At 48.7% G+C, this 16,390-nt stretch overlaps 1 protein-coding gene across 10 annotated transcripts in view; it reads left to right on the top strand.

The window, feature by feature from the left end:
- BANP (BTG3 associated nuclear protein) overlaps positions 1–16,390 on the top strand; it is a 144,869-nt gene that overhangs the window by 116,109 nt on the left and 12,370 nt on the right. For 6 of the 10 annotated variants that reach the window (XM_037040207.1, XM_037040204.1, XM_037040205.1 and 3 more), the window contains 3 exons: positions 8,621–8,764; positions 9,489–9,595; positions 12,246–12,332. In XM_037040207.1, coding sequence (XP_036896102.1) covers positions 8,621–8,764; positions 9,489–9,572 — 228 coding nt within the window. In that variant the 3' untranslated portion in view covers positions 9,573–9,595; positions 12,246–12,332. Of the gene's footprint in view, positions 1–8,620; positions 8,765–9,488; positions 9,596–12,245; positions 12,886–16,390 lie in introns of those variants that run through there. The other 4 variants (XM_037040209.1, XM_037040208.1, XM_037040213.1 and 1 more) reach the window with 2 other exon arrangements.

The following is a 16,390-nucleotide window of genomic DNA, read 5'->3' as shown; positions in this document are numbered from 1 at the left end:
TGGTTGTTGGTATGGAAATCAGTTTCTGAAATTTTCTTTAAAGAGATGGCAGACACCGTGGTTTATCATAATGGAAAAGTGACACTGGGCTGACAGAGGCTCATCACCAGTGTGAGGAATGTAGATGTCCTGTTAGTCTGCATCTCACAACAGATCACCCATTGGCATGAATAGTGAGGCCGTATTTCTGCAACATGATGAGCTTTTAAATGTATGCAAGGACTCTGAAGGCATTTCTGCTGTGGGTGTACCTGCTGTAGGAGACGCCTGGCTTGGTTTTCCCCAGGGAAACCTCTGGACTGCTGATTGCCTTTCTGATCACTTGTGCAGTCTGGCTGGAAGAATTTGAAGACTGGTACATCCTATTTTAAAATCACTCCCATTTCAATTAGAAGGGAATGTGAGTTGACATTCATATCACCCAGTAAATCATAGACATTTATAAAGTGGTACTTTATTAATGCTTCCTACAGAGTTGAACTCAATAGGAAATATACATTGTCTTTTTTTTTTTTAGTTTTCCCTTTGCCCTGTCACAGTAAATGCAACAATAGTTTTTGCTGTTATGTGCAGTGAGTTTCCTGAGTTAAAGAATGGTCAGAGCTGCAAGAACACTGTCCCAGGACAGCGTGAGGAAGCAGCCCTGAGCGCAGGGCTTGCACAGTCTCTGTCCTGCAGGGTGGTGGCCACTTTGTCTGTATTATCAGTTGGGACGATAGCTGGCAGCATTCACCTTCATGATTGGGCTGCCCAGCTCGCTGTGGTCATGAAGTGTGATGGCTGATAGGCTGGCAGACCCTCTCCCTTCCCAGGGTCTGAACAGGGCTATAGTGATGTGATGTATCACTTACAGACACAATTTAAGTAAACCTTTCATTTTGTTCCTGCTCTGTCTCACCCACTGCCCCCCCCCATCCCCTTCTAGAAGCAAGAGGTCTGGACCCCTGGGGGAAAGTGGAGGGCCTTAGATTTGACTGTGGCTGAGTTATTAAACTCCTACCCCAAACCCAGCCCCAATCAACTGGAAAGTTTTAAGACACATGGTTAAGATTTGTTCCCACGAAAGCTGGCCTGTCTGGAATGATGGGGAATGAATACCAAGTATCTCCAGACTTCCGTTTCTGCTTTATTCTATTTTTTAGATTTTGATTTGCTTTCTCCTAGATTGTGTTTGAGATTCATGCTCCATTGCTGGAACAAGCCGCAGAGCATACAGCAGAACCTGCTTTTTATTAACTGCTTGCCACATGGAATCTGTGTGTGCACAGAACCTGGACCTGGCTTCTCTGGGGCATCTTCCCCTTGGCTCCGGGCTGTAACTCTGGCTTATGGCCGTTAGCCTGTTAGCTTTGCAGGTTTAGCTTTGCTGGCCATAGGGTGCTTTTATAAAATGTTACATCAGTTAGCTTGAACCCTAAGGGCTGGGAGAAGTTTCTGTGCTGTGTCTTGTTGAGGAACGACCCCGGAGGGCCTCGCCGTTTGAGGCCCTTTCTAGCCATGTCTGAATGGCGATGTGGTTTATGAGAGCGTTCAGAGTGGACTCCAGGGAGACAGACTAGTGGTCCGTCAGAAGGCTCAAAGGCTTAAGAATGGTAATTTGTGTTTGGCATCTGCTGTACAAATCTACAAAAAAGATTTCAGGCAGGTAGGTCTCCTGGCCAGTTGGTCATTTGGGAGTGCCCTGGGGCAGGCATTGTTCTCCCAGCTCCTCACTTTTGTATCAGGAGGAAGCGACTCTTTGAATTAATATCCAGATTTTCAGCCTTGTTGATTGTGTTCCCTTAACAAGTTTGATTTAAACATAAACACAAAACAAGGAAGTGACTGTTTCTAGGAGGCCTCAGGATTCATGGTCTCGTTCCTGACCACATATTCAACTGTTAAAAGCAGATCTTGTAAGTGCATTGAGGGGTTTTTGTTGGTTGGTTCTGGGGTATTTGGGCTTTTTTCTTTGTTTCCCCTTTCTTTCTTCTTTTGTATCTATGTGGATTTTTGGTTGGATTTGGAATTTTATATCAAAATATTACAGAAAAGTCCTTGGGTTTCCTGCATTTATTTTAGGTTTCGCACTAGTTTTGCATTATCTTGGTTGGGTATTAAACAGCTTCAGAATTGGTAATGTAGAGAGGAAAACCAGATGTATGTGCTCCAAAAAACAGTGCGTTTCGATCTAGGATCCCCATAGTAGGCTGGCTGCTTTATATTTGTGTCCTAGACCATTTTTCTTTTGTCTGAAAAATAATTGGCTGTGCTTCAGAAATGTATAGGGGAACCTTCTAAATGAAGCTGGGAAACTAGCTGGCGCCTGCACCCCATCCCTGAGTGCCCCGATGTGCTGCCTTTTGGGGAGCCCCATTATAAGTGCAGCTGCAGGCTCACTGTGGCTGGAAGCCCAGAGGTGCTGCCGCTGGCTACTGGCCTGGGAGCTCACTGCATTCCACTTAGATCTTACTACATTCCAGAGCCTGTTTGGAAGAGGTACCAAACAGAAAGTGAGCAGGAAGAATGAAGAAGTAGCTGAAGGCTCATTTTTGAGAAATGAGTGGGGAGTCACCTAAGCGAGCTTTGTCCCACAGGAGATGGGGGCGTGGTCGAATGAGGAGGAGGCAGGCTTAGTGTCAGGTGCCCATCCTCTCTCCCAGTGCTCAGAGTCAAGGCAAGGCATTGGAGCTGGGGCAGCACAGGGCTCTTGCTGAGGACTCATTGTTGGGGAGGTCCCCCCCCCCCCCGACCGGCAGGTTTGTTCTGCAGGGTCTGGAGTAGGAGGAAGGAGGAAAATGAAAACTACATGGCTGGAAGGTCTTTTTCTCCAGTGGTGTGCACGTTAAATGTTTAACTCCTTTCCGAATCACTTAGCAAAACCAAAGCAATGTGAAACATTTTAAAGGCATAGCATTTTGAATGAATTCCCAGTGGAGAACCTTTTCCTGTTTTTATTTTCATTTACCAGCCAGGCTGGCAGTGTGCCTACCTTTGCTGTTATAATGCCGCACATTTAAATTCTGAGATTTCCGACATTCTAATTCGTAGTATTTAATCAGCTGTGTAGCTCATGTGAAAAGTCACTTTACAGGCAGTGCTGACAGGGAGGAACTCTCTCAGGACACCGTAAAATGCCTTCAGTTTGGAGGGGGTAGGGCGGCTCGTCGCCAAAGCCAGAGTACAGGCAGAACCTTCTCGGAAATAAGTTCCATGATTTTATAAGTTTCCTTAAAAAATGGTTGTATGAGTTGACCTTAAATTCACTAATTAAGTGATCTTTTAAAATAGACATCATTACCAAACTGTAACTGCATTAAAATACCTAACATTTGAGCTTATTATTTGAAAACTGCCTAGATTTTAAGTTCAGTCCAGGGTCTGGCAGACCAGGGCTGAGTTAGGGCAGCCACAGCCCGTTGCAGCCTGTGCCCCTCCCCTTTGTCACCCACCAAAAGGGCAGGTAGCTGTGTGGGTTTGAGAACTACCCTGTCTGTTGCCTTTCGTCTTTTCCTTCTTTTGATTTTTCCTAGTTGTTGTAGGGCAGCGTTGTTGCCTAGCTCCACCTCGACCTGAACCACAGACCTCCACCGGGGGCCTTTGTGGCCCACTTTACCTTTCCCTCAGGTTGGCCACTGGGAGTAAACCGTATTTGACACGAGCCAGCCAGACATGAGGTTACTCACTTGGGGAAAGTAAGGGTTGGCAACAAGAACATCACACGGACATTCCTGCATGGGACTGGTTCACAGAAGGTTCACAGATGTCTGTAAGTGAGGAATAAGTCTGCTAACTAGGAGATGCAGGAACAAATGCAGTGAGCACTGTGCCGGGCTCTAAATCGTGGCTGTGCTGATCTCAGTCTTAGACCTGAAATAGGGTCTTATGGGACAAAGGGCTGGCAAATGACATATTGTCAGGTCAGTGTTTCTGCAGTGGCTTCTGTGCTGCGCTAGAGATTTTGAATCTCCAGAATCCTAAGGACACAGCTGTACATTCAGCAGCACAAAGAATTGACAGTTTGCAGAAATGTTTTGAAGGTGAGGGATGAGGGCAAACAGTATAGAATCCTTGAACCATTGCAGTTCAGTCATTAACTTCAGACTTAAAGACCAGGGTAAAGCAAACTGGGGAAAGAAGATAAGGAACGGGCAGACCCTCCTGTGTCCTGAACATGTTGCACCCTCCTGCAGAGACCCTGCCCGGTCCCAGTGCCGTGTTTTCACCCAGCATTGAGCATTGACAAGAACGGCAGAAGCCTTGTGTCCATTCCTGGGCTGGCAAAGTGTGGTCACACATTGTATTTTATTTGCCGGGTTGAGGGGGGGCGGCTTACAGTCACTCCAAAAAGGAGCAAAGGGACCAAAGACAGGTTGACCACTGCCCAACAACAGTGGGGTCTCTTGATGGGCCTACAAAAGGCCAGGGTCTCTTCTGCCCTGCCCTGGCCTCTCCAGGCCTCCTGACCAATCTAGAAGAACTGTGTTCTTTCTAACCAGTTGAATGTCCTGGTCATGGAATGCCAGACAGAATTAACTCAAGCCTTCAGTCCTCTTGTTATTAGAGGAGCCTTAGAAGCTCGGCTTGGCGCTGAGCCCCTCTTTCCTCTCTGTACCACCCCCACCCTCCATTAGTCTCCTCCTCTGCCATCTCTGGGCCTTCTCATTCTCTCTGCCTGAGATACCTCTCCCTCCCATCCCTCCCCTTCAGATGCGGCCACCCCCACCTCTCCTCAACTTACCTGAGTCTTCACAGTGAGAGACCTGGACAGGACCTGTTTCTACTCCTGTACATAGTAGGTCCGTATATCTCTGAGTTTGATTTTCTGGAGAGAAGGAGTTCATGTGGAGGGCCGCCACCCAGGAGGACATGTGGGAGGGCAGTACAGGGAGCAGCAGGCCCTGGGTGGGGCAGGAACAGCTGGAGCCAGAGGTCCAACACCTGTCAGCCCTGCCTAGGCATCTGCCCAGCAGCTCCACGCTGTGCGGGTCAGTAGATACTGGAGAGCGTGCAGTGCAGGGTGGTTGCTTGCTGGCATTTGTTCTTAAGAGAGAGTCAAACTAATTTAAGATGATTTAGATACTAAATTAAAATTCAAAGAAAAGCAAATGTCCATTCCATTAGTTTGGACAGCATAGAAAGTACCATTTGCTTCCATTAGACACTCACTGCAATCTTGCAGTCGAATGTGTCTGCAGTGGGCACATCCACATCGTGACCAAGTCACTGAGCTCCCAACAGTTCTCACAACGTGTTTGTGCGCGGCCGTTCGGGGTGCTTTGCAGAGCGCACGGCAGATGCTCTTTTCCGCTCACTGGCGGCTGGCCCTGAAGTGAGAGTGGCGGTTGTGCTCAGAGACCCTTCGACAGGCACAGCTACTCCCTGGCCCCTTGTGGGAATCTGGGTTTGTCGTGTCCCGAGGTCCAAGAGTACAGAGGTTCTTTTACAGCTGGCTCAGTCTTGTGAAGAGGGCCAAGGAAGGAGTGTGTGGTAATGGGGGCACGGAGAGGCCCGCAGCCCAGGGCGGGAGTGGGGTGCTGGGAGTGGCATTTGGTCTGGAGGCCTGGCTGTGGGTGGGGTGGGCTGAGGCAGGGGCCTGGCTCGTGTGGCCTCCCCTCCCGTCCACCCGACCTGTGTTCTCTGCGTGCTTCTCCACTCACACCTCAGGGGATGTTGCGTTTGTAAGAAAGTCCTCCCTCACATGCCCTTCTGCTTTAGCAAAGTGTCTTTTTAACTCTTAACTGCTCTTACTCACTTAACCTTTTCTTCTGAAACTTACCATTTGAGTCTCCCAAGCTTTGTCTTGGAGTTGCTTGGCTCAGGAATAGCCACATCAACTCCTTAGGTAGACATGAGGGGACCTGTGTGGAAATGCAGACACATTTCTGTGTTCCTTTGTCCCTCATGACCACTTCCTGTCTGATGGACCCATTGAGGTGCCAGCCTGTTTTCTCACCTGTTTCTCATTATTAGTCTTTCTCATCCACATTATCTTCATTTTCATTTATTTAAAAAATATTTATTGAATGTCAGGTATGGTCTTAGACCCTGGGGATTTGGCAGTGAACAAGACAGATGGAACAGACACCCCACCCCACTACCACCCTGTGCCACCCTGGAGCTCCTCTTCCAGAGTGTATGCGTGTATGTGTTTGGAGTGTGGGTAGCAAGTGTGAGCAAATACTGGAGCAAGATGCAGTATGTGCCTGGAGGTGACCAGGGCTCCAGAGAGGGTCACAGTGGGCCTGTAGGAATCCCGGGGTCCCCTCAGCTGGCCTCTCTTGGAGGATGGGAAGGTTAGCAGCAGAGAGGGAGGCAGGGTCAACCAGGCTGGACACAGGGGCAGGCCACCAGGCATGGGGCAGTGGAGCATGGGTGGGTGTGCACTGGGGCCGATGGGGCTTGGGGTGTGCACAGGCAACACGCAGGTGACACGCAAGTCGCCTGCTCCCACCTGCCCTGTGAGTCTCACAGCCTGACCGTGACCCGGAGCTCAGCCCCACCTGCAGTCACCTAAATGACTGATCCTGGGGTGTCCTCTTCCTTATATGTGGCAGAGCCTTGACGTGTTGTATGAATGGTAACAGTTGGAGCAGACCCATCAGTTCAGTTTGCTCAGTCAAGGTTACGTGACATCTTGACCTGTGATTTTTTAGTAGGCTTTGATCGTTTTGCCCTTCACGCCAAAAAAAGTAAAACCACCTCCCCTCCCCTCTGACGGACAGAGGCTTCTAAAACACATCCATGATGAAATACAGCTTCGTGTCTCCCTTTCTTCAAATCCCAGCTGGTTTTTCTGCATTAGAGTCCTTTGACCTTCTATCTGTGCTGGGGGTTTGTGGAGGAGTCCCCCTGGGCCAAAGTCACGGTGCTCCCAGGTCTCCCCTGGAGGGTCCAGAGGAGAATCTATTTCCTTGCCTTTTCCAACTTCTGGAGGAGCCACATTCCTTGGCTCATGGCCCCTTCCTCTGCCTTTCAAGCCAGCTATGGCTTCTTTCTCATGTTGCATCCCTCTGCCCCAGTGCAGCTGAGAAAGGTTTTCTGTTTTTCAAAACACGCTGGTGACATTGGACCCATCTGATATTCCAGGACACTCTCCCCAGCTTGAGGTGATCAGCTTATTCCCATCTGCAAAGTGCCTCTTGCCTGTGGCAGGACACACCCATGGGCCTGCTGATGGGCACACCCTGGGGGCAGTGTTCTTCCCAGCATATAGCAGGCTGCTGTGAGAGCGTGCAACTAAGGTCTCTGAGAACTTTCTGCCATCTTCTACTCTAAAAATTGTGCTTACCTGCTTTTCCACTGATGAGCTCCTTGTTAAAGAAATAGAGCTCTTGCTTATCAAAACCTTGAGTGTTATTTTAAAACCACGGATTGTGTTTTCACAAGGACTCCAAGCCTGCCTTCCCCAGGGGGGCAACCCCTCCTCTTTCTGTGGACCCATGCGTCCTCCTTCAGCCCTGACCCTGTTGGGGGAGGCAGTGGCCTAGCTGGGAACTGTGGTCATTGTTGCCCCACTGCGCATGGCCCACAGGTGACCCTGGGAGGTGATGCAATGGGCATATAATTTAAGGAGGGTTGGGACACAATCCCAAGTAAAAATTCTCACAACTTATGGCAACTCACTGTCATGAATATGAAGCCTCAGAAATCCCCACCCCCACACCCCCATCTTGACCTTCAGGATAGCAAGGCACCAGCCTGCCTTCCAGTCACTGGAGCACTGTGTGGGCTGGGTGGGAAGTGGGCCTGGACGTGGGGGTGCTCAGGAGTGGCGGGGTCACCCAAATCCTGTCCCTGCGGTCCTTGCCTGGTCCCCACCTCCAGGCCAGACAGAGTCCAGGGCACTGTCCCTGGTTGTCACGTGTGATTTGTCTGAAACTTGGTGTCACCCCCTTGGAAATTCTTTCACTGCCTTTCATCAGTGTCTTCTCTCCTGACCACCACTCCTCACCCAGAGGTCTGCTCGACTCGCTTTGGAGCATTGGGTTTTGTAACTCACACACGTTTCTACCATTTCTTAAATTCAGTGGTCAACTCTTGGAGGGGTCTTCATCTCCCCCAACTTGAAATTGCTCCAGGGGCTCCTGGAAGAGCCGATGAACATGCCTGTAGGTTGAGGACAGGCTGCCATCACCTGCCCCTCCTGGCTGCCCCCCATGTCTCCCATGGCCCATAAACCTAGAACAGCAGCTACTGCTGTGAAGTCTTCAAATGCTTTACCTCCTGCTGCACGTCCCGCTGTACGTCCCGCTGTCTCTACACCCCAGTATTCTCAGGCGTGCCTTTGGCCACATCCCTGCACTCACCTTCAGAAACTTGAGATGATTCGTTTTTTTTCTGTAAGGCTTAAAAAGCCATCTTTGTGTCCAAGATGTGGATGTTTGAGGGAAGAGCCTTGCGGGTGTAGTGGAACAACCTGACTGCACACATATACATTTACACCTGCTCACACTACACACATAAAGTTGCCAACCAGATGTTACTCCAGAATGATGCACGGGGCAGACGACCCCACAGCATGGAGTGCAGTCCTGGGTTGACATTGGTTCGCACAGCCATGGTGGAGTCTGCATGCATGATGCTCGCTTTTGTGCTTGTGCCTGTGACAGTGCCGACCGTGTCTGCTTTCTCTCTCCAGGTGCTGCAGGGGGCCCAGCTGATAGCTGTGGCCTCTTCAGACCCCACTGCTGCAGGGGTGGATGGATCCCCTCTTCAGGGAAGTGATATCCAGGTCCAGTACGTCCAGCTGGCACCAGTGGCTGACCACACTACAGCAGCTCAGGTGGGTTGTGCCTACGTCTATGGACAGGTCCTGGGTCGTCTGCAGGAGTGAATATAGCTTGGGTATTTCTAGTTCTTGTGTTCTTACTGGGAGGAAGGTAGTTACCATTGCAAAATGCGTAATTTGAACATCTGCACTCACTTGGAATGATATATTTTTTAAGTGCCTAAAAACGTGTTGGAGAGAAGCTCAGTCCTGGCATAGGTGCCAGTCTTAACCTGATTGTTGAGCTATTCTGCCTTATGCAAATATTTGTGTATACATTCAGAGGCAAAAATTTAGTTCTGCTCAATTCTCCTTCGTAAGTGAGGAGAATTACGAAGGAGGTCCTTGTTGACCTGTGACCTTGCTGCCCCTCTGTGTGGGACAGCCCTCATCCTCCACCCTTTTCCCAGGGGCAGGTTGGGGAAAAGGGTGCTCACTTCCCTCTGAGCAGCCCTCTGCTTGGGGTGGAAGTGCAGAATGGCCTGGCTCACCATGGTGCTTGCATTTGGTCCTGGGGGCACCGGGTGGCCAGGTTTCCAGCTTTCCACACCATATTCTAACGTGGCAGCCTGACAGCCTTGTCAGGAACTCCGCATTTGTAAGGCTCACCCATGTTTGTTACGCTCTTAGTCAGCCTGTCTGATTGACCATGGGCGCTGATGAGCTTCCCACAGAAGCCTCTCATCATCTGGTTTTGCTGGATTTCCTCCTAAGCTGTCCCTTATCCGTGCTTTCCCAGGGGCACTGGGAACTCCAGCATTCACACTCCATTTGGGCACTTTCTAAAATGTCGGAGGAGAGGGCTGCTTCTTTAGATATTTGAAGTGTTCGTGGAGCTGCCCCACGGTGAGTATGCTTTGTGGAACGAGCGTCGTGACCTCTCCTTCAGAGTTCTCTGGGTGTGGGGGACCCAGGCCTACCCTCCCACCCCCTCATACCATCAGGGAGAGCTGGCAGGAGCCTGACAGCCCGAGCCTCTTTAGGGAACAGTGTGAGTGGGTTCTGTCTGGTTGGCTGGTTGTGTTTAGAACAACCAGTACTAAAGTTGGTGTGTGTCCCGTTTCACGAGCGCAGTCATAGGCCTGGCCCCAGAGGGCAGCCGGTCTGTTGGAACAAAGTGCAAGGCTGCGGTGCTGTGGGTAACAAAGATGTGCTGAGATCAAGATGAGTGCCAGTGCAATGCAGGGACTTTTTCGTGTCCATGGGAAGCCTGGGGAAGGCCCTGTGTCCCTGGCAGCCTTGGCCCAGGGTGGCCTCAGAGCACCCTGCCCCCAGGGCCCTGTCGGTGTTCCATTCCAGCCTCTGGGGGTTGGCTCCTGCCCTGCCCTCTGGCTCGTTCCACACTCCTCTCTGGGTCTGCTCCTTTCCCTCCCGTGGTCCAGCACTGGTGAGCCTCCTGTGTCTCGATGCTATCAGCCTTTGACATTTAGATTTAGAGCCCCAAATTTCCAGGTGGTCCCCCTTCCCTCTCATGCTCTGCTCTGCACTGTGCTCTCTCCATAGCCCTTGGAGGAAAGGAAATTCTCATTTGCTTCGTTTGCAGCCTCATGAGATGGTTGCTGAGGAATGGGGCTCCATAGAGCTAAGTAGGTCACCCAAGGTGACCCTGGTGGCCAGCTGGGTGAGCTCAGCAGTCCTGTGAGGACTTAGAATCTTAGTTTTCTGATTCACAGTGAGGCCTCAGTTGGCCTGGAGTTTGGGAAGGTGTGTCCTGAAGGAACCATGCTTCCGACCCCTCCAGCTGCTCCCACAGCCCAGGCCCGTCCCACTCTGGGGGCTGGGCTTTCACACAGCAGGAACTGTGGAGGCCCCTTCCGCTCTGGACACTGACCGAAAAGAATGAGACGTGGCCTGGAGCCAGGGAGGGGTGTGTGCGTGTGGGAAGATGAATTCTCCCCAACCAGCTTTTTGCCTGACCTCCAACATTGTTGTGAAAGGATTGTGTGTAAAGGCAGTTGGCTCACTGCTGCTGGGCAGGCACAGGAGGTCACATGGTGTGTGTGCTGCAGGTCTGAGGCTGTGTGCTGGGTCATCTTACTGGATGGTAGGCTTGTGGTTGGTGTGCAAATTCCAGAACTGAGGAAAGCTATGTCCACCTTAGCCTTGCCACCGTGGCCTCCTGTTAGTGTTCTTTGTGTGGACTCATACCCAGCAGGTCTCAAGACCCATCTAATTAGGACAAATAGCAACAGCAGAGAATGAGATGCATGCCTACTGCCTGGCCTAAAGCCTCTCTCCTCCCTCCCTCTACCTACAGCCACCAGCACTGTCAACCCCACTCTTCCTTGTACAGAAACTTGGGGGAAGACCCCACCCCTATCTGTGTCACAGGCATCCCTTTTTCATTGCTCTCGCCCAGCCACTCTGGGCTCTGTACACAGTGCAGATGACGCCTGTGCTGAGTCCTTCCTCTGAAATCGGGAGGCCTCTGCTTCAAGGAAACACTGTGTTGAATGTGTGTATAGCATTTCAAAAGTGCAGCCTAAACTGCAACAGGAGTTGTAGCTCCAGCTCCCATATCCAGGAACTTCTGCTTTCCAGTCTTTGTGGCTTTCTTTGTCTCTTTTGGCCCCCATGCCAGGACCCTCCAGCTAAATTTCCAGCCAGGGAAGCCAGGAAGCCCACCTCTGAGAGTCTAGTCTTTGACATCACCTTTGACAGATGGCTTAAGGGATCCTGAAAATCCCCAAATCTCCATTCAAGGTCTAGTTCTGTGTGGTCAATATGGATGATTGGTGACTTATTTCAAGATTGTATTTTTCCCTTTAACGTACCTTAAAATTGTGAATATGCATTTCAAATCCTCTTAATATCTGAAACTCATTGTTTAAAATTTACATCTTTTTAAAAAATATTTATTTTTAGAGAGACAAGAAGGGAGGGAGAAAGAGGGAAAGAAACATTAATGTGCAGTTGCCTCTCACACGCCCCCTCCTGGGGACCTGGCCGACAACCTAGGCATGTGCCCTGACTGGGAATCGAACCAATGACCCTTTTTTTCACTCAACACACTGAGCCACACCAGCCAGGGTCAGAACTTATGTCTTTAAAGGGAGAAAGGTAGCTATCCCTGAAATGCTTTTATAGAATAGTTTTTTATAAGAGAAGGCAAAATGGTAACTGAAATTCTAGGCAAATAGGTTAGGTTAATGATGTGTTAACCACTTCAAGAATATTTCCTGGTGACAGTAGCAGATGGGAATAGGAAATCAGCACCACGGGCTTTAGGGAGGGTTGTGTGAGAGGCTCGGTCAGGGCCTGGGCAAGCAGAGGCCCCACAAGGAGGGACCACAGTCTGGGCTCGTCAGAGCTGCTGCTAGCTGCTCAGGTTCTGGGAGAGTCATCGCTCAAGGCAGGGGTGAACTGAGGACCCTCCCAGCTCTGCTGCATGTTTGCTGTGTGCGTGGAAACCACTGGTGTTTGTGATCAGTGAGTGTCCTAGACTTGAGTTGGTGGGTACTTTTATAGAAAAGCCCTCCTCTCTCCCCTCTTGTAGACGGCTGAGACACTGCAGCCCAGCCTGCAGCCCGAAATGCAGCTTGAGCACGGAGCCATCCAGATCCAGTGATGCAGGGCAGGCTGCCCAACCACGACAGGACCCAAGATGGCGCTGTCGCTGCTCTCAGTGCCGGCTGCAGCCGACCTCTCAGTTCTACAGGCGCCCTGACCCCACGGCTTCGCACGGAGGTGACTGCACGTATTCTGTTAAAGTGCATCCTGAGCCTCGTCTACGGGGGATAGTGTCCCGATAAATAAACAGACGATAGCAACAACCGCCGCCCCTGGCAGAAGACCCCTTTCGTTTGAGTCACACTGTTGGCATCTGGAGAAAGAGTGGGGAAGCACAGTGTGGATTGCGTTAAGTACATGCAGAAAATCAAGAACCACAATATTTTTCTCTGTTTAAACAGCTTTTTTTAATTTGCTATGGTGTTTATAACAAAAAAGAAAATTGAAAAAAAAATGGAGTAGCAGAAGCCTTTTGCTGTGTGCTCTGTTCAGTGTAATGAAAATAGGTATTTGCAAAGACAACTAACGATTTTGATGGAAATATTGCTTACCTACTTTTCTAGGGGAAATGCTCTCAACACTGTAATTAAGCATTTCTAATGAAATAAAATGTATTTATGACCACAGCAGCTTTAATGTTCTTTCCTTTTAAGAGATGGTTTACCAAGGCCACCCTCTCTCCCAGTGGGTGCTCAGGGTTCACCCAGCAAGCCCTTTCAGTTGAGCTGATAGTACTTGTGGGGTCCTTGCAAAGGAAGGGTTGCGGGTGTTTCCGTTGGCCCATGTGATGGGCTGGAGCGTCAGCTCCCCCAAATGCAGAACACTGCCTGATGGAGTGTTCCCTTGGACACAGGAGTGGGAGCCTGCTTCAGCATTGCAGGTGCTGTCGAATGACAATGACCTTGTCCAGCTCCAGAAAGCTGCAGCTCCAGGGCTTCTTAGACAATGTCCTGCCCAGAGGAGCCTGCCTCATTGTCCAGAGTGAAGGAACAAAGGCAGGGAAAACTGTTCCAAACACAAATACAGAGGGAGTCCGCTTTACACGTGACTAGCATGTGGGGCCTGCTGCTGTCACACCATTTGGGCAGTTACATCTGCGGGGTGTGGGAGATTCCCGCAACAAAACCGCATTCACTGACGGAGACTGATTGCTCGATGCTTTTTTCTGGGAAGCACTCAAAACCGCCATTCCAAAGTCATGCCTCTACCCGCTCCGTCCCATGAGGGTTCCCGGGCTGAGTGGCTAATGCCAGGGCATACTGAGGGGTGGGGGAACAGCTCTCCACAGTGGGACAGCATGTCATATTCCATGGCTTCGTTCATCCTCCAACAGTGGGCACCGTGACATGAGGACTCAGGACCTCCCCAGACTGCCACCTGAGAGTGGTCGTTCTCCAGGAGGTGGGAATGGGAAGGAAGAGCAATCACACTGCTGAACAGAGAGCAACGAGCATCGTGACATGAAGACTCAAGACCTCCCCGGACAGTCACCTGGGAGTGGTTCTTGAGGAGGTGGAAATGGGAAGAAGAGCAGTCACAGGCTGGACAGAGAAAGTCTGACTAACGTGTCTGGAATCCCAGGTGGAGGGAGTGGAGACAACAGAAAAAAGATGACATTTGAAGGATTCAGGAAGAAGAACAGATCCCACATAGAAAAAAAAAGAAGTCCGTGCCTGGACATTAAAGATCAAAACAATTCCAAAAGCAGCCAGAGAGAAAGGCCAGACTACTGACGATGGGACGAAAGAGTCACAGGAGACTTTCCAGCAACCACTGGAAGTCAGAAGCAGGGGTAGTGCCAGTGAGACATTGAAGGAAAAAACTTCTCTACGCAGAACTGGGTTTGTGGTTCAAGCATGCCAGTGACAAACATCATTTGACTCAGCAGTTCCACTCCTGGGTATACACTTCAGAGAATTTAAACCATCTGTCCGTGTGTGAACTTGTACATAAATATTCATAGCATGGCATCCATAAATGGAAAGAACCAGGTGTCCATCGAAGGATGAATGGATAAACCCAATGTGACCCATTCATACAATGGAATATTATGTGGCCATAAAAAGAAACGAAGCACTGACACATAACATGAGTGAACCTTGAAAACATCATTCTGAGTGAAAGAAGCCACATATAATAGACTACATCTTCTATGATCCTGTGTATAGGAAATGCTCACAATAGACAAGTATATGGAGACGGACAGCAGATTGATGGCTGCCCTGGGCTGAAGGGAGGGAGAACTGGGGCGTGGGATTTCTGTTTCCGGCGATGACAGTGTTTGGGTGATGTCAGCACAGCTCTGTAAACTAAACATCACTGAACTGCACTTAAGAGGGTGAATTTTTTGTTAGGTAAATTATATCTTGAGTGACATTTTAAAAAATGAATAAACAAAAATGAGGGTGATACCTGCAGATGATTTCTCAAAAAGGTGTAAGGAGTTTTCAAGAGGAGAAATGTGGATTCCGGGAGGAGGTTCTGAGCAAGCAGGAGAGTGAACCCATGGGACAGTAAAGACACAGATGTGTCTGTATGCTCAGTATAAAATGGTCTCACTGAAGTTGTCAAAAACAAATATTGGAAAACATGACTGAGTGAGGATGGCCTGGAAAGAAGTTAAATTGTTTTCAAGCTCTCTTTTATTGCTCTGGAAAAAAAATATCAAGATACTGTACAATTTGAAGACGTGAAATTCAGTATCTGTGACAAACATCGAAGAAGCAGTGTATCAAAAGTCATTAAGGAGCAGGGCGCTTCAGCTCTGTGATGAAGGAACTTGACCCAACGGGTGTGTGGAGCACTGCGCCCAGCAGTCGGGAGCGCATGTGCTCTTAGGAACTTTGGCCATGGGCCAGGTCATAAAGCAGGTCAAATAAGACATCAAAATGGGAAGTGTTTTTCATGGACAATTAAGTATGACAAAGGGACTTGACAAAACTTGTGGAATCCTTCAGTTATATTCCCAGATTGGGACTACTGGATGACACGGTAGTTCAGTTTTTAATACCCAGGCTTTTCCACTGTGGTGGGGCCCATGTACAGCCCCACCAGCGGTCCCCACCCCTGTCAGCACCTGCTGTCTCTTGCCTTTTTGATAATAGTCGCGCTAGCAGTACAAGGTGATAATCTCCTGCTTTTGATTTGCATCTCTCTGATGAACAGTGATTTTGAGCATCTTTTCGTGTACCTGTTGGCCAGGTTTGTCTTATTTGGAAAAATGTTTATTCATTTCTTCTCACTTTTTAATTGGATTGTTTGGGTGGTTTTTGTTCATTTTGCTATAGAGCGGTGTGAGCTCCTTATCTATTTGGATATGACCTGTTATCAGATGGATGCTCGTAAATATTTCCTTCCCATTCTGTAGGCTGCATTTTCACTTCCCTGATTATTTCTTTTGCTCTGCACAACCTTTTTATTTTGGTGTAATCTCACTTGAATATTTTGACTCTTGTTGCTTGTGCATTAGGTGTGATATCCAAAAAACCCTGTTGCTTAAACCAGTGTCAAAGATCTTTTTCTCTTTGTTTTCCTCTAGGATTTTCCTTTTTTAGGTCTCATATTTCCATCCTTAATCTATTTTAGGTAATTTTTTGTGAATATTTTTAACATAGGGGATCCAATTTCATTCTTTTGCATGTGAGTATCCAGCTTTTCCAGCACTACAAGAGACTGTTCTTGCCCCATATTTTTTGTTCCCTTGTCAAATATTAGTTTGTATATGTGTAGGTTTATTTCTGGGCTCTTGGATTTTTTTTTCATTGTTCCATGTGTGTGTTTTTATGCCTCCAGCTTTGTTCTTCTTTCTCAGGATTGCTTTGGCTACTCGGGTTCTTTTTTAGTTCCATTGAGGATTTTAGGGTTGTTTATTTCTATACAAAATGCCATTAGAATTTTGATAGGGACTGCCTTGAATCTATAGATGGCTTTGGGTAGTATGAACATTTAACAATATTTTTTTCATGAACATGGAATACCTTTCCATTTATTTCTCTTTAATTTTGTTCATCAGTGCCTTATAAATAAATTTCAGTGTGCAATTTTCACCTCCTTGGTCAAATTTATTCCTAAGTAATTCATTGTTTTTTATGCCTTTGTATGTGGAATTGTTTTATTTCTTTCTTTTCAGAT

This window comes from Sturnira hondurensis, unplaced genomic scaffold (genome assembly GCF_014824575.4).
Source record: "Sturnira hondurensis isolate 20B ecotype Veracruz unplaced genomic scaffold, ASM1482457v3 Scaffold0002597, whole genome shotgun sequence".
NCBI lineage: Eukaryota > Metazoa > Chordata > Mammalia > Chiroptera > Phyllostomidae > Sturnira > Sturnira hondurensis.
The sequence above is the reverse complement of the archived record's forward strand: the minus strand, read 5'-3'. Positions and strand labels throughout refer to the sequence as shown.